Source organism: Lepisma saccharinum, chromosome 23, assembly GCF_977018435.1.
Source record: "Lepisma saccharinum chromosome 23, izLepSacc3.1, whole genome shotgun sequence".
NCBI lineage: Eukaryota > Metazoa > Arthropoda > Insecta > Zygentoma > Lepismatidae > Lepisma > Lepisma saccharinum.
Genome location: NC_139251.1, coordinates 35,390,420 through 35,418,387, shown reverse-complemented (window position 1 = coordinate 35,418,387; position 27,968 = coordinate 35,390,420). Strand labels below are relative to the sequence as shown.

General features: G+C 37.9%; 1 protein-coding gene across 1 annotated transcript; it reads left to right on the top strand.

Moving 5' to 3' along the window:
* Positions 1-842: 842 nt before the first annotated feature.
* Positions 843-27,968, top strand: LOC145977871 (splicing factor C9orf78). The gene is made up of 6 exons (XM_083110204.1): positions 843-1,168; positions 16,411-16,525; positions 17,509-17,657; positions 18,584-18,793; positions 24,117-24,250; positions 27,353-27,968. The coding sequence occupies exons 1-6, from the start codon at positions 1,044-1,046 to the stop codon at positions 27,526-27,528; spliced, it is 909 nt and encodes a 302-aa protein (XP_082966330.1). The 5' UTR covers positions 843-1,043; the 3' UTR covers positions 27,529-27,968.

Here is a 27,968-nt window from a genome sequence, read left to right as displayed (position 1 = left end):
TAGGAATATATTAATTTTCAATTTCCAGTTCCTACGTAATGACGGGAGGGGGGGGGGGCTTTCGAGAGGGAGCGGCATCTGACGCCACCTCCCAGGGCGGCAAAATTACTAGCGCCGGCCCTGGTGTACACTATATGTAACACACCTTATTACTGACTTCCTTCACCCTGGATGTACAGGGTCAAGGAAAACAAAGAAATGAGCATAATTTTCTCTACGGAGAAGATATTGAACCTAAACCAAAAAGAACACAAATAATAAACTCGACAATGTAAATTGATGAGATTTAGTAAATCATTTAATGAAGTGACTAATCGCAAAGGACATAATCAGCTCAGATCCTATTACTTCTTCATGATATGTGACGTAAAGTTCCCGCCCAACCGTTTGACGGCGTTAGTGGTTATCGCATCTCCTTTTCCACAGCCTGTAGTACACATTCTCATCTAGACATTGTTCTTGTTCTGGTGTTTAATATCTGCATACTGCATCACTGTCGTTTTGTCATTTCACGTGACTTCACATTGAAGTGATGCATTCACTTGGCCGGTCACACGTCATCGCAAGCAAAAACTTCAACCGTTACCATGGTTTTGGGCCAGGGCTGACTTTACACAACACTTTCACAAATTGGATGTATAAGCATGGTATAAGTCATCTGCTCATTTCACTTAACATTCTGTTTCTTTTAAGTAATCTTTCTATGTCTGAGGATGCAACTTGAATTCTAAAACGTAGATTTTTATAAGTATAAGAATAAAATATTCACCTATAAACTTTAACGCCGTATAAAGTATGGTACTCTAGCTATATTGAGTATTCTGTTTAAAGAATATTTTTTATTCTGTGGTAGCAACTCTGTGATAGAAAAATTGTGGTTGGAATAGTGTAAACAAATTACTAATTTATAATAACGTTGTGTCTTGTACCTTGTTTTAAACCGTTCCCCCTTTCTTTGTCCAGAAAAAATATATAAGACTAACAGCAAGTTTAGTATTCGAAATCAAATCGTAGCTTCTTGGCGTAAGGCTGCTCTTTTAAATATGTCGTCCATAGGTGAGTCTTCTCATGGTCCGAATTTTAAGAGAAAGCAGAAGAGACCATTGCGACTACGAAGGGATTATTCGGAAGATGATGATGATGTAAGTGAAGGAGAAAACGAAGTAAGGTATGTGCCATTCATTTGTACTTCTTGGTTAATATACTTCACCTGTAATTACGCCCCGGTACTACTTTACTATAGGGGTGACACCTATATATCATTTATTGGTAACGATTTTAAGTCGGAGACGGATTCCTTCAAATTTACAGGAGAAAAGACAAGAAAGTACTTACGGAATTGCGTTCTTGAGGACTTTCTGAAGCCGGGGAAATTGTCTTTTTCGAATCGTGCAACTTATTTGGCCTGTAAGTAAGGTATTTTTCGTCATTCATGCATCTCCGTTGTTCGTTTCGTCAATTTTTGACATCGTAATTACGTATCTGCTTCGCGGAACATTCCTGAAGGTGTATCAACGTTGTTTTGATGAAATTAATTGCAATTTTTCACATTATCAGTACGTCTTTCTGGTAGGCCTTTTCGCAATTATTTCCAATTTCTAGATCCTGATACTAACACGACACCAAATTTTAACTGTTTCCTAACCTAACCACGTGCCAATGGTTCGTGGGGCTAGCGCCAATGGTTCGCAATTATTTCCAATTTCTAGATCCTGATACTAACACGACACCAGATTTTAACTATGTTTCCTAACCGAATTAACCTAACCACGTGCCAATGGTTCGTGGGGCTAGCGCCAATGGTTCGCAATTAAAATCCACTGGATCCTCCACACCCGGTACAAACTTCACCACGCATCCAGGACACGTTATCCTTCTAACTCTCGTTGCAAACGCAGACATTTCGAAACACTGCCAATGAACATGAACAAAACACAACCACGACGCGTGATGGTGTACTTAGGTGTACGCGCCAAACGCTATTCTCCGTCGGAGAATTAATTTTCAACAAACAACATGAATTTCAGCTATGAAACATTCCCACATCACACAAAACACCTTCCCGATATTCGACAATGCTACAGGAACTTATTACGGTAAGTAGTTTCTTCTGTAAAAATAAATAAATGTGTCCGAAGGATAGTAAACAAGTACCGTAATTTTGACCTAATCACGAATCTGTTGAAAAAAAAACGGGGGTCACGTCTGAAAATTTGAAAAAAAAGACAATTAAATTTTTTATATAGCTATATAGGTGTATATGCGTAGTTTTACGAACAAAAATGTCATCTCCTGTCATTGTGTCCAACCACGCCGTTGTTTTACAAGAAAATGATTTATGATGTTCAATTCTAGTACGATCCCTATTTTTTCGATGAATTTAGGGGTGAAATGAGTGCTAATGGAACCTAACCTAACCTCATGTGAATGGTTCGTGGGGCTACCCGTGGATGGTTTTTGGGGCTAACGTCGTTGGTTTGTGGGGCTACGTGGATGGTTTTGGAGGCTAACGTCAATGGTTTGTGGGGCCAGCTGTGGATGGTTTTTGGTGCTGACGAACAATTTTTCATCAAAATGTACAATTTCCAGACGTGACCCCCAGTTTTTTACAACAGATTCTTGATTAGGAGGCAAAACTTAGTTAGTATACCGAAAATTAACGAAATTGGAGACTTTCTCTATATTGTAAATTCTTACCGTACTTTCTCCTGTAACAAGTAAGAAATCCGTTACCCCAATAGTAAAGTGGGTAAAAATCTGATATTCCCCGGACACCTATAAGTTCTTCGTTTTGTCAATTTTTGACATTTGTACTTAACTATCTGCTTCGCGGAACATTCTTTAAGGTGTATTCACGTTTTTTTGATCAAAGTAATTGCAATGTTTTACATAATTTTAACTATGTTTGCCTAACCTAACCACACGTCAATGGTTCGTGGGTCGGAGAATTAATTTTCAACAAAGAACATGAATTTCCGCTATGAAACATTCCCGCATCGCACAAAACACCTTCCAGATGTTAGACATTGCTACAGGAACTTATTACCGTAAGTAGTTTCTTCTGTAAAAATGAAGAAATCTGTCCGGGGAATATCAGATTAGTACCGTAAAGTGTTACCAATGTCTCTAATTACGTTAATTATTTGGTATACTAACTAAATTTGGCCTTCTAATTATGAATCTGTTGTTAAAATGCCACGGACACGTGTAAAAATTCACTGGTAGCCCCACAAACCATTGACAGATAGCCCCACGAACCACTTCCGGCAAGGTTAGGTTAGGCAAGCATAGTTCAAATCTTGGGTAAGACTGTACTTTACGTCATTTTCCTAAGGAATCCGTGTCATATATCGTTGGAAAGGTTATTGCATAAGGAATTCAACAACGTAAATCCCAAAGAGAGGAAAAATTATCTGGAGGAGGAAATCGATAAAAACCGATGTTGTCCGGATATGCGTAATTGAACATACTGAGGAAATTTTTCGATGAAGCACATATTTAGGGGTGAAATGAGTGCTAATGGGACCTAACCTAACCTCGTAGGCATACCTCGTCCCCGTGAATGGTTTGTGAGGCTATCGTGAATGGTTCGTGGGGCTACCCATGCATGGTTTTTGGAACTAACGTGAATCGTTTGTGGGGCTACCCGTGCATGGTTTTTGGAGCTAACGTGTTGTTAACTCCCATTGGTTACCACCAAAAGGCAATAAGGACGTAAAGTAGAGTCTAGCCAAATTTTCTTTTAAATAAAAAAATATTAAAAAAAACAAAAAAAACAGCTTTTTTCATGATTTCCAGACGTGTTCGTGGCATTTTAACAACAGATTCGTGATTAGAAGGCCAGATTTAGTTAGTATACCAAACATTAACGAAATTAGAGACATTCTCTATATTCTACATTCGCTCCGGAAAAAATGACGATAATGTACCTTGTACACGAAATATAAGAACCATAAATATTTATTATGTAATTTTTCCTTGCATTACAATGGAAGAATTTTTGGATAGTAAACACCTACGTCACATACACATCAGTCGGAAACTAATACAATACAAACTTAAAATGTGATTAAGTATCCATAATGGAATCCCATGCAACTATAATGTATCCCAAAGGGTAACAGTTTCATATCGGCACAACATATTTCTTCATTTTTACAGAAGAAACTACTTACGGAAATGAGTTTCTGTAGCTTTTCGAAAGTTCGTGCGGGTATTTTCTTTCATCTTGGAATTTCACCGGGAATTCATGTATTTGTCTAGAGAAATATCTCTCCGAGGCACAATTGCCATGTTCCGTATGTTTGATGTCGTAACCCCCTGTCAGTGTTTCCAACCATGCCATTGTTTTGCAAGAAGATGATGAGGCGTAATATACACTGGTCAACAATTGGTGAGGAACAAACACATATTGACCGATATCTTTTTCATACAGAACTCTGTGTCAGTTTGTTGCCAGAAAGAGACCAGTAGAGGGCAGCAAGGAATCGTTGCACCCATTCAGGAAGGAAAATGTGCGCTTGGAGCATTGTTATCAGGAAAAGACTGCAGTGCTGTGGCAGGAGGTGGTACCCACGTTAGACAGGCAAACACGGTAGAGGCTGTTGGCAGTGCAATACTGGTGTGCAACAGAAGAAGCGTGTAGGAAGATGGCGAGAAGAGTGCATTTAAGTGATTACGAACGGGGCAGAGTGGTTGTTCAGGGTGGAGTCAGGGCGAAGTGTCACTGAAGTGGCAGGTGTTATGGGGGTATCGAAAAGTGTAATTTTCCGACTTCAGAAAGCTACTTGTACCAGAGGAACAGCTTTGTGTATGCATGGTGGAGGTCGTGAAACTTGTAGAACTGCTCGCCAGGATTGGTACATTGTCCAGGTGGCAAAAAGGAATCGATCTGCCACTCCAGCCCAAATTGCTCAAGACCTTGTCAGTGCTTCAGGTGTCCGTGTGTCCCCAAAAACCATTACACGACGTCTGAATAGTGGTGGGTTGTATGCCCGGAAGCCGGTTAAGTGTGTGCAGCATCGTAACTGGGACCAAGACAGATGGGCAAATGTGATGTTCTCTGATGAATCGCCGTACTGTGTGACAAGTGATTCTGGACATCAAATGGTGTGGAGATAACGTGGAACACGATATCATGCACAGCACATATGTGAACTTGACAGGTATGGGGGACCCGGAGTCATGGTATGGGGGCCATAATGAACAATGGGAAAACACCACTGCACATCTTTACCGCAGGATCCGTTACTGGAGCACGGTATTCTACCGAGATCCTGGAAGGTTATGTTCATTTTTTTCGGGGTGCAGTGGCCCCTGACTTTCTCTACAAAGATGATAATGCACATCCACACAGACTGTCCAAGTGACAGAGACACTGGAAAGAGAAACCATCAACCGAATGGACTAGACTGCATATTCACCGGATCTCAATCCCATCGAACATGCGTGGAATGCTCGCGGAAGGCGGGTTGCACAAATGAACCCCCCACCCCGGACCCTCCAGGGAGTTGAAAACTGCACTTCAGGAAGAATGGGACAATATACCCCCCGCGCTCACGAACGCTCTCATCGACAGCATGCCGAATAGGTGTGCAGCTTGCTGTGCAGTCCGCGGTGGCCACACGCCATACTGATTTCCTCTGGACTCACTCTACACATGCCAAATTGTGATTCATGTGATTTCCTCACTTTGTTTTGCTTATGCAGGTTTTGCTTAAGACATTCTGTTTCTTTGGTTGATGGGGAATCCTCGTCATCTTTTCTCAATAAACCTTAACTGATATCTGTACTTATATATTGTTCACTTGTTGCACCCTGATCACATAGTCAAAAGTTATTGGTCAAAACGTGTTTGTTCCTTAGCGATTGTCGACCAGTGTACATTGAAATTATTTTCGTGAAGAAAGCATAATTCCACCCAGGCCCGCACCTAGAGGGGGGCAGTGGGGGGGAGGCAACTACCCCTCCCAAGTGCCAGCTTTGACCCCCCTGTGAAGAATACAGAACACATTCCTACCTGAAATTCTCACGAATTTTTACAATTATATTATGTGTTACTCTAGCAACATAACAAAGAGGGTGTATGGGATTCCGTATAATGTTGTATCAGGATTGGGGGGAAAAATTCACTACCAGATTCAGGCTTCGGGAAATGATTTCGCAACTTTCAGTATCTAGAACAGTTTGTGACATTTTGAGTAGTCTTGTAGCTATTAAACATGCCCAATGTGTTGGATGTTTTTCTAGGATGTGTTGCTATGAACTTGGAACTGCTTAAATTTTTGTTTCCCAAGTCTACCTTTTGGTAATAGTGATTCATGTGGTAGAGAGAGGGAGTGGATATTTGATTTTTGTTACTTAGCATTGCTTTTCTGCGTCTTCTAGCAAATCGCAACAATGAGTGATGACATGAAATTGATGAAGGGACATTGATAAACAGTGCCCCCCGACCTTGGACAGAAGTCCATTCTAGGGAAAGCAAACATTGAAGTGAAAAAACAAGACTAGGAGAATCTATGAATAGCAGGACAATTGGATACTCATGATGGAATTTGTTTTTACATGTTCCTTGCATTTTTCTTCCAGATGGCCAAGGGCACTTGCAAGTGGCACAGAGAGGCAATTGCCCCCCTCCTTTGATTTCAAATTTTATACAAATAAAAACACATTTCGTAAAATTTTCTTGCTCGCTTCGTTCGCAATGTCTGCTATTCTTATAGTCCAAGTTCGAAGCCATAGTTATGAGGCGACTGGAGTCGGCCCTGGGAGCTAAACGATCTATATGAGAAAAAATGTTAAAGAGAGTGCCATGGCGCCCGTGGAATTAATTTCTTTCTGTGAAACTTAATATAGAATATTAATGATGACAATGTAATCCAAGAAGTCATTGATCAATCAAGGAATTCCTATTTGTTTGTCAGGTGTCAAAACATGTATTCCAAATCACACAATATTTTGCAAAGTGTTTAACATAACAAGTAGGCAAACATTGTCTGTAATGCTGTAAGAGTCTCCCAATTTGATTTTTCTTGCATAATACAACACAATGGTGTTGTTGGATTCTTGTTAGATTCCTTTGTGCGTAAAAATCTTGCAAATTGGAAACTAGAAGGAATCATTATGAAGCATGATTTATAAAGAGCTCCCTTAATCAGCTCTGCAGAGAGGCCCAAAGCTGTTGGTACATATGAGTCATTCCATACGAAATCAACACAGCCTCCAACCTGACCATCTCCGATTTTCATGAAATTTTGGGAGTTGAAACTATGCATGGAACTTAGTAACTATGAAAATTTTTAGTCTCGTGCCTCTTGTAATTGTTAAATTATTCAAGGTCAAAGTTAGCAGAAATTGCCCTTTTTGAGCCCGCTTAGCTATACTAAATGTGCTGTAACTCCGCCACTATTTCGCCTAGAAAGCTCAATTAAAGCTTATTATACAGGGAATTAAACAAGCTTTCCAGTGATATATAACAAGCCCAGTTTTCGATAAAAATATAATTTTTGTCACGTGACCTTGACTTTTGACCTTGAATATCTCAAAACATGTCATCACCAAAAACCGTGAAAAAAATATATTTGGTCCCTCATGCTATACTCTAAAACATATCAAAAAATCATTATGGGACTGCAATGGGATCAGAAGATACAAAATAATATGTTTAACTATGTGACTGATAAAAGCCTCATTACATGAACTACGACGAGTCAAAAGTCCTTTAACACCCCCTACAAAATGTAAAGGAGTTATCCTGGTCATGAAAGAAATATGTTAGGCACAGGGAGATCTCTAGCTGTGTGTGTCAAGTGCAGGTCCGGCATATTGTTGACCGCCATAGTGAATTCAACGCAAACATTTCAAAGGAAAGTGGGTGATGTGATATATCAAATCAGGCCAGAATTTCACGAGAAATGAAGCAGCGAAGGTTTTTTCAAACTTATTTTTAGGTAGCAAAACGTTATACGCATATCTTTCACTTATGATATATGCACATATAATGTCAATGTTCCTGTGTACACAGTCGTTGACGTCTCTCACACTCAAATAGAACATTTGGCAATGTAGCAGGTGCAACATAATCGCAAGCAGCAACTATGCCTTCTCTCAGATGGTCAATATCAGAGACTTTTAGGCAAAAGTCCTCCTAAGATGTTAGATCTGGGGATTGTGCATGCTTTTTAATAGATCCCCATCTGCCCATCAATCTACCTAGAAATTTACCATGAAGAATGTTCACATAGTGTGGTCACACACTGTCCTGTTTCAAAACTCTGGAAAAGTGCCATACCCCGTAAGCAAGGACGAAAAACCTGTTCACTTAACATAACACATCCAAGAAGCACTCACCAATTAAGGTTCCGTTGTTGAATATGGACCAACCATTCCCGTTCTCCATACACTATACCACACACATCATTAGCTTACCAGCAACAACCATTCGGCTGGGATCTGTCTACTGTAGATTATCAAATCACAGGTTTTGCGTATAATTTTTATTAACTTTACCGGGAACATAAAAATTAGCATCGTCACTGAAGAATTTTTCATTCCAAAGGAAGAGTCACGTAATTGTTTGAGATACTTTACCCAATATTCTCCACTATTCAAGTATTTGGTGAATGTTGCTGATTAAAATCATATGCAATGGTGCGTATACTTCTTTCTGTCCCAAGATATCAGCGTGATCTCGATGAGTTCCTAACACTTTAGGAGCATTCTTAATACTTTGTTTTTAACACCTCGAAAAGGAGAAAATGATTACAAGCGTGCAGTAATAATTTTTTGCTGGTTAAATATACTTTGGAAAAACCTTCGCCGCTTCATTTCTCGTGGAATTCTAACCTGATTTGATATTTCACATCACCCACTTTCCTTTGAAACGTTTGCGTTGAATTCAATATGGCGGTCAACAATATGCCGGACCTGCGCTTGACGCACACAGCTAGAGATCTCCCTGTGCCTAACATATTTCTTTCATGACCAGGATAACTCCTTTACATTTTGTAGGGGGGTGTTAAAGGACTTTTCACTCGTCGTAGTTCATGTAATGAGGCTTTTATCAGTCCCATAGTTAAACATATTATTTTGTATCTTCTGATCCCATTGCAGTCCCATAATGATTTTTTGATATGTTTTAGAGTATAGCATGAGGGACCAAATATATTTTTTTCACGATTTTTGGTGATGACATGTTTTGAGATATTCAAGGTCAAAAGTCAAGGTCACGTAACAAAAATTATATTTTTATCGAAAACTGGGCTTGTTATATATCACTGGAAAGCTGTTTAATTCCCTGTATAATAAGCTTTAATTGAGCTTTCTAGGCAAAATACGAGGGTCACTCTTTATATTTTGAGCCTAACAATGAAAAAACAGGAATTTGGCATTGAAAACTGCTTTATTGTTTTTCGAAGTATTCTCCTTTATGGTCAATACACTTTTGCATTCGTTCGAACCATTTGTCAAAGCAGTTTTTCCAATCTTCTTGAGACACCTCCATAATATGGTTTTTGAACGCATCAACGGCATCTTCCGCCGACGAAAATCGTTGTCCACGCAATTTATTCTTGACATTCGGGAACAAGAAGAAGTCATTGGGTGCCAAATCAGGACTGTACGGCGGATGACCCATCAATTCAATTTTTTGACTGTTCATAAAGTCGGTTGTTAGACGAGATGTGTGACAGCTGGCATTGTCTTGATGAATTGAATTGATTTGTTGTTTTAAGTCCACTTTATGCACAGCAAGGCTAATCGGGACTGGACCTACAGTTTAAAGTGGGATCCGAACCACTATGTGCCTCCACCGGGAATCGAACCCGGGACCCCTTGATTACAAGGCGATGACGCTACCACTGCGCCATCGGGGAGGCCTTATTGTCTTGATGAAGAATGATCCGACGGCGTTTGTTATCCGTATTTGACCAAAGACCTCTGGCAAACAAATTGTTGTGTACCATTCAGAGTTGACCGTTCTACGTTCCTCTAAAGACACAGTTGCCACATGACCAGTTTTCCCGAAAAAACAGGCGACCATTTGTTTCGATGTGCTTTGAGCGCAAACAACTTTTGTTGGATTGGGTTCATCTTGAAACACCGATATAGTCGACTGCTGTTTACGTTCCGGCTCATATGCATATATCCATGATTCGTCACCTGTTACAATCTTATATACGTCTTTTGAAGCACCATGATTGTATTTATTGAGCATTTGTTTGCACCAATTGACGCGAGCGTCTTTTTGAGTTTTTGTCAAATTGTGTGGGATCCAACGAGAACATAGCTTTCTCACAGCTAAATGATCATGTACTATTTTATATATGCTGGTGGAACTAATGCCTATGGTTGCCTCAATCTCACAGTGTGTCACATGACGATCTTGCAGTATTAGGTTTTGCACAGCATCAATGTTTTCATGAACAACAACTGATTTTGGACGACCTTCACGAATCTCGTCGGTGAGCGAATGGCGGCCACGATTAAATTCGTTATACCAGCGTTTCACAGTGGCAAAGGATGGGGCTTCATCGCCAAATGTGGAAGTAAGTTTGCGATCCGCGCGAGAAACGAAAGGCGAGAGACGTCATCGTCTACGCGGCTGGTCCAGGGATCCGTGCCTCCAGGTTACATTGCTGCTAACAGGATAGGTGAACCTAACGTACTCACCAACTTTGGGCTTGAATGAATTTACAACCTGGTTATGTAACCTGGACGTACTTATCCCCGTGCAGCTCTACGCTGTCCTCCCGTGACCATATACAAGGAGGATGTCCCCAGTTGACCAGCATCCATTCCGAGGAGTGATTGCTGGTTTATCATAGGGACTTTCAGCCTATTTAATCCGGAGCGAGAAGCACGCTTCCCGGACTTATCCATCCAAATATGAATTAATAAACCAAGATGTTGGAAATACACATTTAATAATCTTGGATTTCTCACATTTAATTATATACAAGCACTGAACAAACTTATAAGGGTGTTTTTACATATGTAACCAACAAATAGGTAACAAGAGCATGGTACTTGCATAGTCTGCTTCCACTTCATCACACATGGTCCTTTGTGCACTTCACTTACCACTCCAACTATGAATGGGGGGGGGTTTCTCAGAATTTACACTAAAATATGACCGGGTCTTAAAGCAGATGGTTATTTACTTGCAAATGCACTGTTCTAGGGAGATATTTGACAAAGGATGTGCTGACTAAATGTGGGTGCTTTTGGATGCCAGTCCCCTTGGTTTTCTAAAGGCCCTTTGTCCTCACCATGTGGTTTGGAATTGTTCCGATTTTTCATGGATTCTGGTTCCATGCACTATAGGCCACTTTAACCCTGCAATTTGTCCATTTTGTATACTCTTGGACTAGTTCTGTGCACTTAGTAGGTATTCCACACTATTGGAAACAATGGCCGCTCCATTGTTCCTTTCTCCAATGGCCTACTCTGGCCCAAACTGCTGGAGCAATGTGTACTGCTTCAGATCTAAACCACAAGTAAGTTCAAGATGGCGTCCTCTCATGATAAAAACCAGGGGGTGCTCGTTGCTATGTGAAGTACGTATGCATTACGTCATCTGGGAGGATCGGGTTTGACGGTGCTCGTTGCTATGTGCAGTAAGTTTGGTGCGGGGTACATTTAGCTACTAACACGTCGCAAAAATCGGAACATGCAGGTTGTTGATTTTGTAGCGTTCGATTTATTTTTATTGTATTTTTGTACTTCTAGACTGCAATCATGTCTAATTGTGCTGTAGCAAGCTATGAAAAATATAACCAGAAAACTAAAGGAACTGACATAAAATATCATAGATTTCCAGTCGATAATTGCGTAAGTAAACAGTGGATTCATGCTTGTAGACGAAATGTAAAAAATGCAAGTGTGCAGTGCCAATTATTGTGAAGAAGACTACGTATGTGCGAGATCTAAAAGCAGAATTTCTGTATTTTCCACCAAAGAACGTGCTGAAGCCAACTGCAGTGCCATCGCTAAAATTACATCCAATTACTTTAGTACCAAATAATCGAGGAAATGGTGTAGTTCTCCTAAACACTTATCTTCACAATATGCTTCGCTTGTAGGACGTGCTGATAAGGTTTGCAGAGCTGTACGCTACGAAAGACACGCAATAAGGAAACGTGCCCTAAACAGGCTAAAGACTATGCTGCAAAAAAAGTGAAAAATATATAGACGTTGGTATATACACAAACTGCAAGCAATGTTTCGTTGTTGGAAAACATATTCGATCTATTACAAAGGAGAAATACACATCTGCATATAAGCAAATAAATTAAAGATTACAAACAACCTCTTTCAACCACTTTAACCAAATAAAAAAGTTCAAAATCTAGAACGTAACCTAACCGACAGTACTACAAGAGAAGTCATCAATATCTTGAAAATGTGTTCAACTAGTGCGAAGTATGTAGTGAGCCTAACTGATTTGTTAAGTACATTTTATGTAAGTCGGATTTATAATTATTAACGATTTCATTTAACACAGACCGATGTTGATTGTGATTTGTATGTTCACATTATTGTGAAAAACGTTGTCGGAAATGGGCATTGCGAAGATCGTGTACTAACTTTCACGCTATTCGAAATGAAATTCACTTAGTACATCTTCAATTCGAGTTACATAGCGTTGTATGCACGATGGTAAATATTGCATAAGTGAATATTACACCCATCATTAAAATGTTTGCAACTTTGTTCAAATTTGGTATTTCACAAATATATTGTGAATAATTTTGTACCCTTGTACTCAATATAAACCAATGGATGTTACATTATTTCTTTGTAGTACATTTCTGTCAAAAAGAGCAAGATCTAAGATTAGTGTAATGCAAGTTACTTCGTTTATGTACAAATGTGTGTCGCATATCAGCCTTGGAGTATATTTTCCGGTTATACAACTCAGACACACATGGGAATGGAAATGGAAAATCTGGGGACAAAGTCCTTTAACGAATAATGATTCGTACAGGTGCACGGTCAATCATTGTGAGTTCATGTAACTTTTCTCCTTTATTGTTTAATTAAACTAAGATATTTTCATCGATATTCTCAAAGCGTTTCATTTACCGTGTGATCAAAAATCTATTTCTATAGGCTTGAATTAGTAGGTTAAGACATTTAAGTTTGATGCTCCTAGTACTCATCAAGTATTTCGAGTATGTTAACTTAGTTAAATTAGTACTTGTACACTTTGACTCATCTTCTGCACGCGTTTGTATGTAAAGTTCTTAATACGAAAAAATACTTTTTAGAACTATGAAAACGATAACTTGCAGCCAAATTTGAACCAGAGAAATTAAAAATATCTGCAATTACAAACTGGAATTGCGTTTTCAAAATCTGAAACTACTATCTTACAAACTATTTCATCATTCTTCCTCCACATAAAACTTTACAAAAAAATTTTGCATTTGGAACTTTGGTCCGTACGTAAATTATTGTACAGTAAATAAATATATGAAGAAGGTTGGGAATTCTTTCGAATTTAGAGTAAGTATCAAATGCAGAGAAAAATTTTATCTAGATTGTATATTGCTTCTTTCACTTGATAATTTCAAAAATAAAGTTACATTATAGAGAATGGTAAAGATTGGATTTTAAGTATATCAGTATAATTTTAATACTTTCTGGTGTTATGTAAAATTTGAAATGTTCCTGGAAATGATTGCAATGTTCTGAATGAATAAGAAGGAACTATTTAGTCAGAAAACTAAATATTAGGCATTTGTACTGCGTTGTGTTAAATTATGTAAATAGATTATACCGGACTACTATCGGATTAGAAATTACGGATATTCAAGTTTGGACTCCAATTAAAAGTTAATCAGTAGAACCACATAAAAACAAGTTACATCAAAATTCAGCTTATTCAATTCTGTGTCAATCTATAGTTACCAATTTATTTTTTATTATGCCTTCTATTTTTATTATCGTGAGAACAAGATAGGATTATTTTTTAGTTTGGCAAACTATCGCTCTCTTTGAGATTCTATAAATAAAGAACGGGTGTTTTTTATTTATAGATTATAGATTATATAATTTATTTATTTATTATCCAAACTCTAATATCCATAATTTATAATCCGATGGTACTCCTGTGACGTTCTGTGAGCCCGTAGTACCTCGGAGGCCTCTGTCGATCTCCTTGGCGTAGTGCTTAGCACATCGCGCTTCGGCACCAGGGGTTCCGGATTCGAATCCAATCGGGCAAGATATTGATTTGTCCTTGAGAATTTAGTAAATGTGATAGTATATGTGAAAACAAATATTGATTGATTGATTTGCTTCATTTTACTTCGCTTCTTGTGCCACTTTTGGCTAATTTGCGAAGATTACTCTCTCAAACTCTCAAACTCGCATAGAAATGATAGCGGGCGTTTGCTTCTGCCAAGCCCCGAACGAACATAACCGAAGGGGCACCGAGCATAACCGATCCTCCCAAATGACGTCACGCGTTCATTCATGATCGGCAATTTTCGGATGGTGCTACCTTATAGTATATTAAGTTACCTTGATAAAAACTACCACAGTTCTATTGTCTGGAAGCTACACCCAGGAAGCCATCTGATTGGTCCACAGCACCTTGGGCTACTTGCCTTCTTCAAGTACCTTAAGAAATCCACTAGATGGCAGTCTAGTCGGGGCTACTTCCACTGGCTCTCACCAGATGGCACTGGTGCTGTGAGACCGATTGTCTTTTGTCAAAAACATCGATTTTTTGATGTTTTTGGGGTTTATTTGTGCTAATAATTGTGACTTGGGGTTATTTTCAGGAAAAGCAAGTTAATTTGTGCTTGCACAAATGTTATCCTGAAAATATATCTATTAAAAAAAAAAATTGTATGAAAAGCAACATGTGCTCATTGGATTATGCCTACACACAAAATGTTGTCATTTTGATAACTAATGAATTTTGGTCAGGGACTTATTCTTTACTTAATATTTTGATGTTTTATCATACTTTTACTACTTAGGCCTAATTCCTGCTAATCTTAATACATCTGGGAATGTCTACTCCTGTTAATTTTATATGGAGTGAATTAGCCTTGTACTTTTGTTGGAGTGGAGTGGTGCCTGTATGTATTGGGGATGTATACCCAACCTTTGGTTGGTTATAAGTTGATCGATGCACTCTTGTCTTGATAATCCACGTCGAAAATCGTAAAAAATCATCGCATGAAAATGTTCACAAGTTAATTCCATTTTATTGTTGTCGCGCAATCTCCAAGGCAACATAAACAACACAAATGAAGCTATTGACAAAACATTTGAAGTACATTATGGTCAATAATGTCAGACGATTCCGTGCAAACGTCAAATCGCACCTAACTTCAATCAGTGTTGCCAAGGCTCAAAATATAAATAGTGACCCTCGTAGTGGCGGAGTTACAGCACATTTAGTATAGCTAAGCGGGCTCAAAAAGGGCAATTTCTGCTCACTTTGACCTTGAATAATTTAACAATTACAAGACGCACGAGACTAAAAATTTTCATAGTTACTAAGTTCCATGCATAGTTTCAACTCTCCAAATTTCATGAAAATCGGAGATGGTCAGGTTGGAAATTGCACATATCTGTGTTGATTTGGCATGGAATGACTCATATTAATTGTCTATTAACATTATCGACCTGTAAATATCAAGTATATACAGTTCCTATTAGCCTATTTATGTTAAACTTTATATTCTTTGTCAATCTGGAAAGGCCATTATCGAAATATTGCTATTTGATGTTGCTTGAAGTTTTTTTGTTCGTTGCAGTTTCAAGATATGATCCCTTTTCTGTTACTTATCTCTTTTGGGAGAGGGGCAAGTGCCTCTGTGTACTCTGCTATATCTGCCAATGCGACACAATATATTAAAAATTTTCCCCCTCTAGGATTGACTTCGCCCCCCCCCCCCCTCCATTACAAAAAATTCCTGGCTACGAGCCTGATTCCACCTTGAAGAATCTTTCGCAATGCAGAATATGTATCTTAAAAATGACGAAATAAACGAGTAAGAGGTGTTGTGGCCATACGAAACTGGTGCCGATGTAAGATATAGTCTATTAAATCAGCCTCAAAATAATAAATACTGACTGGCACAGCAGAAATCATTCATAAGAATAATTACTTTCACAAATGATGATGTAGAAAATGTTCACTTTCTCAAGGATCACAGGGTCTTGTTACCAACTTGGAATGTAAGTGGTGCATAAATACTATTCTGAACATCTCTCAATACAACAGATTTTGTGGGGATGTAGATGTTGGAAAGCCTACAGTTTTTAAAGAGATCTTACTTTTTCAGAACTTAAGTAATGATTGATGCTTGTAAGCATGTAGTTATAACATAGCAGTAATGTGCATACACACTCTATATGCATATCATTATCCATTTTATTTTTTTATAGGTCAAAACTAGTAGAGATGAAGGAGCTGCAAAAATTGAGGAGGAGGCCTCATGGTGTCAACATTGTTGGATTGGCCCTTGGGAAAAAAGTTCCGACAGAAGGAGCTGAATCAATAGTAAGTAATATGCAGTATCCAATCAACTTTCTCAGTGTCTGGATTGTGTTAGAATGAAAGTTAGAATTCTTATGTCCTACAGAAGCAAGAGTTAAGGGCCCAACTACGGATTGCTGGATAAGAATGATCTTCATTTTGCATGCATCAATTCTATGATATGAACTTGATATGTGCACATATTGAAGAGACGTAATAAAAACACGGTGCAGTCATATATTTGTTTCACACTGAGTGGTCGTTTAGGTTGCAGACAAGTGCTGCCATCTGAAATATTTCATGTTGCAATTCTGCAGAAGTTGTGTGTTTTTTATTCTGTCAAAGTGTATTTTAAAGTGAAAGGCAATTCTTGTTATTTATGCTTCCCTGTATGGGTGTTTGTGTCCTGAAAAGATCCAATCATGACATTTTGAGGTCCCAAATAATAGGGAAGTTTCAAATAATCATATTTAAAAGTGGTTAATTCTCAATATTTTCAGCAGTATGTGTGTGTGATTTTTTTTTCTTTTTTAATTTGCTGTTTCTATTCCAGAAGTGCAAAAATAATCACTTGCTGGGAAAATAGTGTATAACATTAAATATTTTCACAGGGTTGGGAAATTTTGAACATTTACGAAATAGAATAGCAATTTTTTTTTTGAGTCAAACATCAGGATGTTAATATTTTCCAATACATGTCAACTGGGTTTGGTTGCATTAGCATTTCAACAGTTCCCTTCTTTCCTCTACAGCTGCATTGCATAAACATGAATATTTCTGCAACCTGCTTTTTGTTACTAAATTACTTCATGATAATTACTTTCCTAAGTGACAAATCCTGGAATAATGTTCTACAAGCTTCAGTTGTTCAAAAGCACCTAACTTCACTCATCCTCCCATACAGCTTAAAAAAATATTACAGCATGTGGAAATATAACCGAGTTTGATACACACACAATATTTCCTACTGAAACAATAGTATTGACATTTAGACTTCATTTTTGCAGACTGACCCATTCAGAGTGAAATCAGGAGGGCTGGTCGACATGAAAGCTCTAAAAAGTGGAAAAGTGAAACGGGTGGATGATGCTTACGATACTGGAATTGGTACACAGTTTTCTGCTGAAACCAACACAAGAGATGAGGATGAAGAAATGTAAGTAGTGTGTGACAGTGCTGCATTAGAAATTTGAATCATAAATAATGTAAAAAAAAGACTCTTTCCAAGTTGTGGCTCTTTTCAGTAAAGGTCAATGCTTAAACATCAGTTCCATCTTTACTGTGTTATTATTGTTATTAATAACCTGCGGCTCTACTCACAATTATAACACCATCAAGCCTTGTTTCCATGATTATGAAAAACTAAATGTGCTGACCAAGGCAGTAATTTATTTTATTAAAAACATAAACTAAACGTAACGTTTCAACCTTCTAGCAAGGTCTTCTTCAGACTCTGTATCAAGTACAAAAGTACAGAGTCTGAAGAAGACCTTGCTAGAAGGTTGAAATGTTACATTTAGTTTATGTTTTTAATAAAATAAATTACTGCCTTGGTCAGCATATTTAGTTTCTCTACGCACAAGTGTTACTGTATTTCCATTATAAATTCCCTGAATTTCAAGATGTTTTAAAGTAATTTCCAGTAGGTGGTCGTCCTCAACCTTCATTATGTCATAACCCCTTTTAAATGTATTTGGTAATTAGCTACCCCCTCCCCAGACTTAATCTCAATATTTGGTGGTTGAACTCAATATTTGTAGCCTTGTTTTGCCTCTAGCAAGTTGTGGGGGATATTTAATTTTTAAATCTCTTGTTTTAATTAATAACTGAGAGTACACCACAGGTTGAGAACCACTGCTAAAGTACTAATCAACATGTGTTAGATCTTCAACATTACATGCTATAAAAACAAATGAATCACAGGTAATTAGAGGAAAAAGTTAAATGTATTTTCTATTTCTAGCAATATATTTTTCTTTTAACTTTTACAAGTTTTTCAATGAATTTACAAAATTCCCTGAGTTTTCCAGGTCGGTGAAAAACTTGCTTGTAACTGTATTTTGTTTCTTGAATTTCTTTCAGGATGAAGTACATTGAAGAGCAGTTGTCGAAAAGGAAAGGAAGAAACAAAAAAGAAGAAGGCAAAACTGATGATGAAAAGTATCGGTCGCCTGAAGAGGCTGCCCTCCAGGCAGTTCCAGACCACCTTAGGGCATCGTCCAGTCAGCGATCAGAAGAAATGTTGTCCAACCAGATGCTGAGTGGTATCCCAGAAGTCGACCTGGGCATTGAGTACGTTCATCTTTTTTCTCGTGTTATTTTAACCCTTTCAGTACAGAACCATCACTGGATATGACATTTTTTTTTTTTGTGACCTTTGTGATCCCAAAATTGAAAAACATTATTTCTTTTTCAAAACTGTCTACAAAGGTGCTGTTCCTTAATGTTTTTTTCTGAATTACATTAGGGGATAGTGATTGCTATATGCCTGTACTGGGATTTGATAAAATTAAATGTTTGGAAATCTAAAATTGTATTTAGTTGTGGTTGAGATTTTTCGCTTTGCTTCTTAAGAGTTACATTCTTATATGTGTGAAGTTTTGTAAAAATAATAATGTAATGTTGCCATTTCCCATCCAGGATGAAGTCTGAAGCATTCATTTTTACAAGCAATAATAATGAAAGCAAATCTAAATCGTTTGTTAAAGTATAGCTTCATTTTTCATCTTAACTAGCCTTGTGGTAGGGGTCTTTCATTGCAAAAAAAATAAGTAGGGGGCGATTAAATACATGTTCGAAAAAGTAAAGAATTTTGGATTTGTTATTTTGGTAGACACCCTGTGTAAGTCGAAGTGCAAATCTAATATAAACATTGATGAAGGAACACTGTGAAATAAATAACATTTTCATTCATGTGATGTCTAGCAATATTCTTATCGCTGTTATGTTAACACAGCTAAATAAACATAAATGCTATGTTGACATTGCATACATTTGTAGATGGTTTATTTGGTATGAGTACATGAATAGTGTGAACCAAATATTTATCTTCATGGTGGGTGTGGTAAATGTAGTTTTAGTATTGTAGTTATTGATGTTTCACGTTTCCAGGTTGCAAATTGAATTGTTTATCCCAGTTACTTTTGAAGAATCACTCTCTTCATTAACTGAGGTTAGAGCTTCTAGACAAGTGGTCCTTTGAAATTAATCTGAGAAAAACAATTCAAACTGCAACACTAATATATATAAAGCATCACTGACACTTGATGAGGTTGAACAGTTGAAGAATGTGCCACTTTATTGGAACAGGAGTGTACAACAAATATTTGTCATTATATTAAGGTTGTTCAAATGAAACAGACTGGTGTGTAGAAGGTAACAGTATTTACATGTAAGAAAATATACAATATCACAAAGATAGTGTACTGGTATTACTTCGACAGAGGCTACAGATGAGCACAAGTTTCTGGATACCGTCTGTAAAGAAGAAGGATGCTGGTTGCGTGTTGAACCACTCTTCCACAGTATCTTGAACTGATTGACCGGAAATGAAACGCTTACCTTTCAGAGCCTTCTTCAGTGGACCAAAGAAGTGAAAGTCACAAGGCGAAAGATCTGGGATATACAGTAGGTGTTCTATAACATCCCACCGAAAATGACACGGGGTGTCCATCGTTGCATTGGCAGTGTGTGGGTGTGGTGTTATTGTGGTGCATGCTCACACCTCGTGACAGTTTTCCCAGCTGTTTTTTTTTTATGGCCCTTCGGAGTTTCTGTAAGGTGCCACAATTACGTTCAGCGTTGATCATGGCACCCACTGCAGCAGCAGATGTCGATGGACATCGAAAAACACTTGACAACATGACCTTCTTTGCACATGAATTGAATGACACCCTGTTGTAACGCTTGGATGTATCCATTACACACCCCTTGTGCTTTCACTTCCTCTCTACTCAACAGATTGCGCACATTATGTTCTGTTACTACGAACCACCAAGCCCTACAGTGCTGCCATCTTCTAGCCTCCCTGTCAAATACTTACAGTGTTGCCAGCTCCGTCTGTTTCACTTGAACGACCCTTATATATCATATTGGTACATTATTAATGTAACATTGACAAATTTTGTATCTTCAGTGGTATTTTTTCTCTGTTGTGTAGCCAGTTAGAAACAAAAATTAAATGTCATCCGAAATTCTTACATATTGATCACACATATGACACCTAAGAGCAGATAATATTGATGATATAACTTCTTTATGAAAGCTCTAAGAATGGGTGGCAACATGAATGGATATTATATGATTTTACTTGCATTTAAATCAGAGCCTTTTAGGGAGCTTTTGGTACAAAGTAACAAGTGACACATGTCATTTGGAAATTAACCTTCAGAAAGAAATGCAGTCTTTCATACAGGAGTAACACAACAAGGTATCATGTCACTTCAGTCTGTTGTTCATGCATGTGCAGTCAATGATTTCTTTATATAGTGGAGAGAAAAGTACCTTTTGCAGTTTGTGTTCACATTATTTTATGATCGATCGCCTTCTAATCTCGCTATACTGCTTGCAGATGGAGAAAATTGTGGATCAACTTCCTGTCTTGGATTTTTACCTTTCAGGTTTTTTATCATGTTACGTAATTCATCAAAGTTTGTGAAAGAAAGTCTAATGCTTTTATTAGTTTGACATGCAAAACATGCTATAGAGGAGCCCAAGTTAAGAGTTCAGTATGGGCTGTTATGGGCTTTTACTTTTGAGATCACCACCCCCATTCTGTCAGAAACAAAAGTCGTTAACATGCGAAGAGAAAATAATAAATATGCAAAAAGGAGAGGAAATGTAAGGTTTTGATGGTCTATACCTTCTATTACAATTCAGAACATTCAAAAAATGCGCTTTCCTTTCTTATGTTAAGCGCGATTTGGGGAGTCAAAAATAACAGCCGTCCGCCTATTGCCACTCGCTGCAAACACGTGTTGGGAAGAGGGAAGGGGGTGGGGAATGGCCAGGCAAAAGTTCGTGAAGAGGCTTCCGTCTTGGGGCCAGGTCAAGAAATTTATTATTTGTGTGTTCGCTTTCTCGTTTTGGGGAATTCTGAAAATAGGCATATTGTATGCATTGGCGGATCTAGCGGGAATACTCCCGGTTCTCTTGCTCTTCCCAAAGGATGACAAACTATTACAAAAAGTTAGATAGCATTATATTAAAAGAACATAAAATGATCGAGCAGTTCTTTTCCAGATAGTAAAGTTTGACGCAAATGCATAAATCGGGAATAGATTTTTGAGATACCTAAGTAAATTTAATCCGGGATTTGTTACTTGCAAGGCAATAACGTTAATTGATGGACACAAAGCGAGAGCATTTTAGATTGAATATTTCCAATGTCTCTTTCTTTCTGTTATCATTGTTCACACAAATACAACAGAACTTCATCTATTTCACACCTCTAGTAATTGATTAATTGAGTTTTAAATTCACTTTTCTGCACAGATATGTTAATTGGGACTGGACGGACTTACGATTTTATGTGAGATACGAACCTTTATATGCCTCCACCGGATATGGAACCCTAATCCCTTAATTAAAATGCGACGACCGGGGTGCTTTGGTGTATGCCGGTATTATAATGAACACTGTTCCGTTTCAAATGAAAGAGCGCACCGAAAAATGTGAAAGAGGCCTCCCCGATGGCGCAGTGGTAACGTCGTCACCTCGTAATCAAGGGGTCCCGGGTTTGATACCCGTTGGAGACACATAGTGGTTCGGATCTCACTTTAAACTGTAGGTCCAGTCCCGATTTGCCTTTCTGTGCATAAAGGAAAGAAAAACACTGTGATAAAGTAGAGAGCAAGACGTATGAAAAGTATATTCGGAAACAGTTATTTTCAAATCTTCCTCCACGGACCGTCATTATTCTGGACCAACAGCTTCCCACCAAGTCACGCATTCTTGTATGTTCCTGGTCAAAGCAAACTATTGTAGGTGCCAGCACCCATGTTGCGACCCCACGCTTTTGATGGGCAATTGTTCTCCCATTTAAATATATGGGGAATTTGATGCTGAACGTGCTGCTATTACATTAAATTGCAAGTTTAATTTCATCTTAACATCGGAAATTATGTCGGAACATCAGTGTTCTGAAACTAAGAATTTTAATAAGACGATCGTCAATAACAGAAAAGATATCGGAACTAAAAAAAGCCTTAAAATTTGCACAGTACTTGTTTACGTCACTTTGAATTTTCACAATTTAAGTGCTTTATTCTTGTGAATGTGGTAAAGAATAATACATAATAATTCCATGCGACTGCACTTTTTTATAGCTAGTTGTTATTAATACCCGACTCATCTTTTTACGTGATATCATACTTTTTCTCATGGCTAGTAAATATGGTGGCCGCGGTGGCTCAGTCGGTAACGCGTCTGACTACCATGCTAAAGGTCCCGGGTTCGATCCCCGGCAGGTTCAAATCCGGGAACTTTTCTAACGATGGAAGCGGCCCCGGCGCCCACCCAGCGTCGAATAACATGGGTACCTGGGGGAAACCCTGGGGGGTAAAGGCGGTCAGGGGCGTGATGCTGATCACATCACCCCCACTCACGACCGGATCAAGAAAGTGTGGGGCGTTACCCCCACACCCCCTATACGCCTTCATGGTGTGGTGCTATGCACAGGGGAGAACTTTACCTTTACTTTTACCTAGTAAATATGGTTCTCTATTTTATACATACACATTTATCGAGAAGAATAGTTATTACAAAAAATATGTTACATTCTGTTTCATATCTCGCAACCTCTAGGACTTTCTTATTTACAGGAATTATAATTTTAAAAGGACGAAAATACGAGGGGGAAATGTCTGCTTAATACAAAGAAAACATATGTTAATATTAAGTTATGGATAGGACATGGTGTATCATAATAAATATTATGCGCTTCCACTTAATACATTTTCTCTTTGTAATTCGGGTAGTTTCCCCAATTCCTACTCCCGCCGTTGAATTGCACATACTTGCAAGTCGCAACAAGAGGAAACATAAAGCGTAGTGCAAAAATCTATTTTTTTTTATTATAGACTCATGTCAGCTAGGGACAACCAAAATAACGTCAAGTTAAGTGCTCTTTGTGCATAAATATACTATATTTAGCCCATCTGAGATACCCTGTCGTTGCGCTTTAATATATTAATTCTTAGGTTCAGGAGAACGTAATTTTCAGAAACTTATGACTTGCTACATAATCCTAAAGGTTTGCTAAACAATTTTTGTTATCGACGCTCCAATGTAAAGCTTAGGGCAACCAGATGGCGCACGAAATTATTTAGGGACACAACAGGGCTAGCGCCTCTAGTGGAAAAGTTTGACAGTGAACAGCCCCGTTGACCACTAACTTTTGTTGCGGCGTGTACTACAGCAGACGCTCGATGCGAGCTGGAGCTTTCTTGTACTGCGCACCATGCGGCAACGCTGTTGCCATAAGCCCCATACTGAACTCTTAAGTTGAGCTCACCAATAGTACTTCTTGACCAAACAAGGAGTTTAAACAATGGAGAGCAATGCCAAATTGAAATAAAACAGAATATGCACTAATTTCAGTCTTTTATTATTGCAGTGCTAAGATCCGAAACATTGAAGCAACGGAAGAAGCAAAACTGAAGTTATTGTGGGAAAGGCATAGCAAGAAAGATGCTCCATCTCAATTTGTGCCTACCAATATGGCTGTGAACTTTGTACAACACAATAGATGTAAGTTGTCTTTCCTTTGTTATATTTTTAAGAACCCTGATATTACATGTTCCTTCATTGTGTTTATTTTACAACAGACCTCAAGGAAGAATGAATAAGTAAGGTTCCACTGTAGTTTTTGCCCTTTTGTAATAATTATTTTTGTGTGTGAATTTTAAGGTTCATTCAGAAGATCTGAAGTGTTAGTTATTGCTTATTACAGGGCAAACATAATGGAAATTATTGTAAAGAGATGTGCAGTAATACCATGTGCTACAGATAGAGGCATGCATATTTCGTTTTTGATGAAAACACGAAATGTGAAATAACACATTCTAAAGTTAATTTTTCATGTTTCTGAAAGGTCTGAGGTGCATTTTCCTACCCTATTTTGTCACGAAATGATGTGAACTGAAAAATGCTAAATAGACTCTTAAACACAAAATTTACCATTTATATACCGACGCAACACTTTCTGAAGTCTGAAGTATCCTGTGAGTTATGCAATTCACGGAAAAATGATTATTTCTGCTATAAATGTTTGAGATGCAAAATGGACCCCTTTATATAGAAATATATTTAATATTCTGGTAAAGATTTAATGTGGTTTTAGAAGGGATATGTTATTTTGTGTAATTTGGGATTATATTCACATTTTTTAAAACCAAAATGTCATTTTATATGGCACTTATTCACTGCTATAACAGCGAAATTTCATTTTATTTACCGCTTTTGAACCTGAAATTGACTGTTTTTGTACCGAAATTTTGCTTCTTTATTTACCAAAAATATGTGCCTCTAGCTATAGATGTTATATGTGATCTGTTTTAAGCTTCTGTGCTGACTGTGTAAAGATTACATACAACACATGATCATAAATACTCAGGGTTCCCATTTACTTAGAAATCCTGTAAAAGTATAAGAAAATGGTTTTTTCTACATGCCAGGATTTGGGTATGAAATTAAATCTCCCTGTTTTTTTAATAAAAAATATTTATTTTTTTTAGCAATGGAATAAACTTGATCCCTTGAATATCAAGTGCAGTTCAACACTTTAAAAAAAAAACTTGGTTATTAGCATGTTAAATCAGCACATTATGATCTGGAAATTTATTTTAAAATTGCTTGAAAAAGTCAGTGAATTTGTTTTGCAAAAATGAGTGATAATCCTGATATTGCCAGCTTGAAAATTACAATACACTGCATTTTCTGATGTTCAGTTTTTGTGATGTAGATAAGACGTGTGAAATACGGGGTCCGCCAATATATATCTACACCTGCACAAGGGATGCCATTTCTGTAGGAATGGAGCATTAAACCCCTGAACAGCCTGCTTTTGTGGTAGAGACATATTTTAAAAGTAATGTATGGTACATCATATGACAGCTGCACAGCGCACACTGACTGTCTGTGATCTCTTTCTCTGAGGGTAAATCAAGAGAGATTTTTTTGATCACGTATCCATAACTTAGAGACTCTGAAGAATTAGGGAAGAAGTCCAACCAATTCCACCTGCAATGCTGCTGGATAATTTTGTTCATAGACTTCGTAAGTATACAACATGGAATGGTGACTATCTACCTGATGTGATTCTCCAAAATTAAGACATTGTGTTATTGTTTTACAAATGGCATTATGTTATACGGGGTATCTATAAAAGAACTGTGTTTTAAACGATCATAGTGTGCAAACGGTATTAGATAACTCAGGTTAGTTAATTACTTCGAAATCAGTAGCTCATAAAGTTTTATTCATGCCATTTGGAGTTTATTCCAGTAAAGGTTTGCAACGCTGCGCAGCGTTGACCTTGAAGTGGTCGAGCCGAGCCGAACACAGTCAGTGCAATTCAGTGCAACGGCAACACCACAACAGAAGGTGCAGTGTGTGATATGGCTTGTAAAAACTACAGGGTGGGAAATAACCTTTTACTAGGGGTCTGCAGGAAAAAGTAACAACAATTAAGAAATTATGGTAATACCAAATGTTTACTACGACAATTGTGGTTACAAAAACAAAATTAAAAGTTAGTTCACGACAAAGCCCCTTGCTTCAAGGCAAATGCTAAAACCAAGACCTTCTTCGGCGAAGTGGCATTGACTTCTTCAACAGTTCTGAATGGCCGGGTGCATCACCGGACCTGAATGCATCGGAGCATTTTGGGGCTATTCTGAAGGATGCATATGAGTCCTTGATGATAGTGGAACGCGGACCGGACCGCTATTCCCGGCCAACACTCCTTGCACATCTGGAACAAGTCCTCCGTGACATGGAATGGAATACGGAGTGTTTGCGAATCTTCTGAGCTCCTACCCTGATCGTCTTCGTGCTGTGAGAGAAGCAAACGGCGGACATACTAACTTTTAATTTTGTTTTTGTAACCACAATTGTCGTAGTAAACATTTGGTATTACTATAATTTCTTAATTGTTGTTACTTTTTACTTGGACCCCTAGCAAAAGGTTATTTCCCACCCCGTAGATCTGTTATTACTGTGCAGCGGAACTTTTGACGTGAGTATGGTGGTGTTTTAGTCTTCGGACAAAACCATCCATCAATGGCTTAAGGCATTTAAAGAAAATGGAAGTGTGGATTGGAAGCAAAGGGCCTATTCCATGGCCTCCAAGAAGTCCGGACCTTACTCCTTTAGACTTTTTCCTATGGGGACATGTGAAGAACATGGTTTATGCGGAGAAAATTCAAGATGTCAACCATCACCCCAGACATGCTGGCCAGGACGTGGCAAGAAGTCGATTATCGTTTGGATGTGTGCCATGCTACAAACGGGGCACACATTGGAATTTACTAAATTGTAAACAAAACTTGACAACATTACCTTCAAAAGTATGTATTTACTTTTCCCCGAGTTTGTTTTTAATAAAATATTTAGCTTCAAAACCCAGGAGTTCTTTTATAGATACCCTGTATATCAATTACGTTTATCTTGCTTTACATTAGTTGCATTGTGTTACTATAGGAAATATATTAAAATGGCAGATATATATTGCCGGACTTTATACAACCCATCGGCACTGTCAAATATTAGCAAGTTTTTATTTTCTTTTTATTTACTCAGCTCAATTAATGTAAACCTGTAGCGACTTATGTGTGTTTCTTTTCGACTCAGTTAATATAGAAGACCCAGAACCACCCAAGAAAAGGGAGAGGAAAGAAGAAAAAAGAAAAGCCGTGGTTGTTGGATCTGATCCAGAAGATAAGATCAAGAGAGTGAAGGAAGCAGGAGAGAAAGCAACGGATGACTACCATTATGAAAAGTTTAAAAAACAGTTCAGAAGATACTAGTTCAGTAAATATATATTTCGTTTTGATATTGAAACAAGCTGTTTTATGTATATAGTATATTTGTAATGTAATTTTAATAGCAGTTTTTATGTCAGTGTGTGTGTGTGTTTAATATTTATAAGAAATTGATCAACTTCTGAATGTGTACTTCTAAGTAAATACTGTATTCATAGACTTAATTGTATGATTTACAAGTTTCCTTTACAATTTACTACCGTATGTGTTAATATTTTCATTTTCCTCTCTTACCCTTCTGTTCAACATGCACCACATGGAACAGAAACTAGAGGGATGGTTGATCTTTCTGTCATGTGATTGGAGAAGGAGCATGCTCTCGCCAAACCGAATGCCACGGGAAGTACCGAAATCTGTCATTTGATGCATTATGTGTTTTTCTCTGGCTGAGTTGAAATTGGGGAATTGTCAGCAGATCTGCAGCG

What these genes read in the sequence shown, in the direction of transcription:
- LOC145977871 (XM_083110204.1), top strand. Translation starts at nt 1,044, where the DNA reads ATGTCGTCCATAGGTGAGTCTTCTCATGGTCCGAATTTTAAGAGAAAG. An exon ending in AGAGATGAGGATGAAGAAAT is followed by an intron (nt 17,658 to 18,583) that starts GTAAGTAGTGTG and finishes AATTTCTTTCAG; the next exon opens with GATGAAGTACATTGAAGAGC. An exon ending in CTTTGTACAACACAATAGAT is followed by an intron (nt 24,251 to 27,352) that starts GTAAGTTGTCTT and finishes TTTTCGACTCAG; the next exon opens with TTAATATAGAAGACCCAGAA.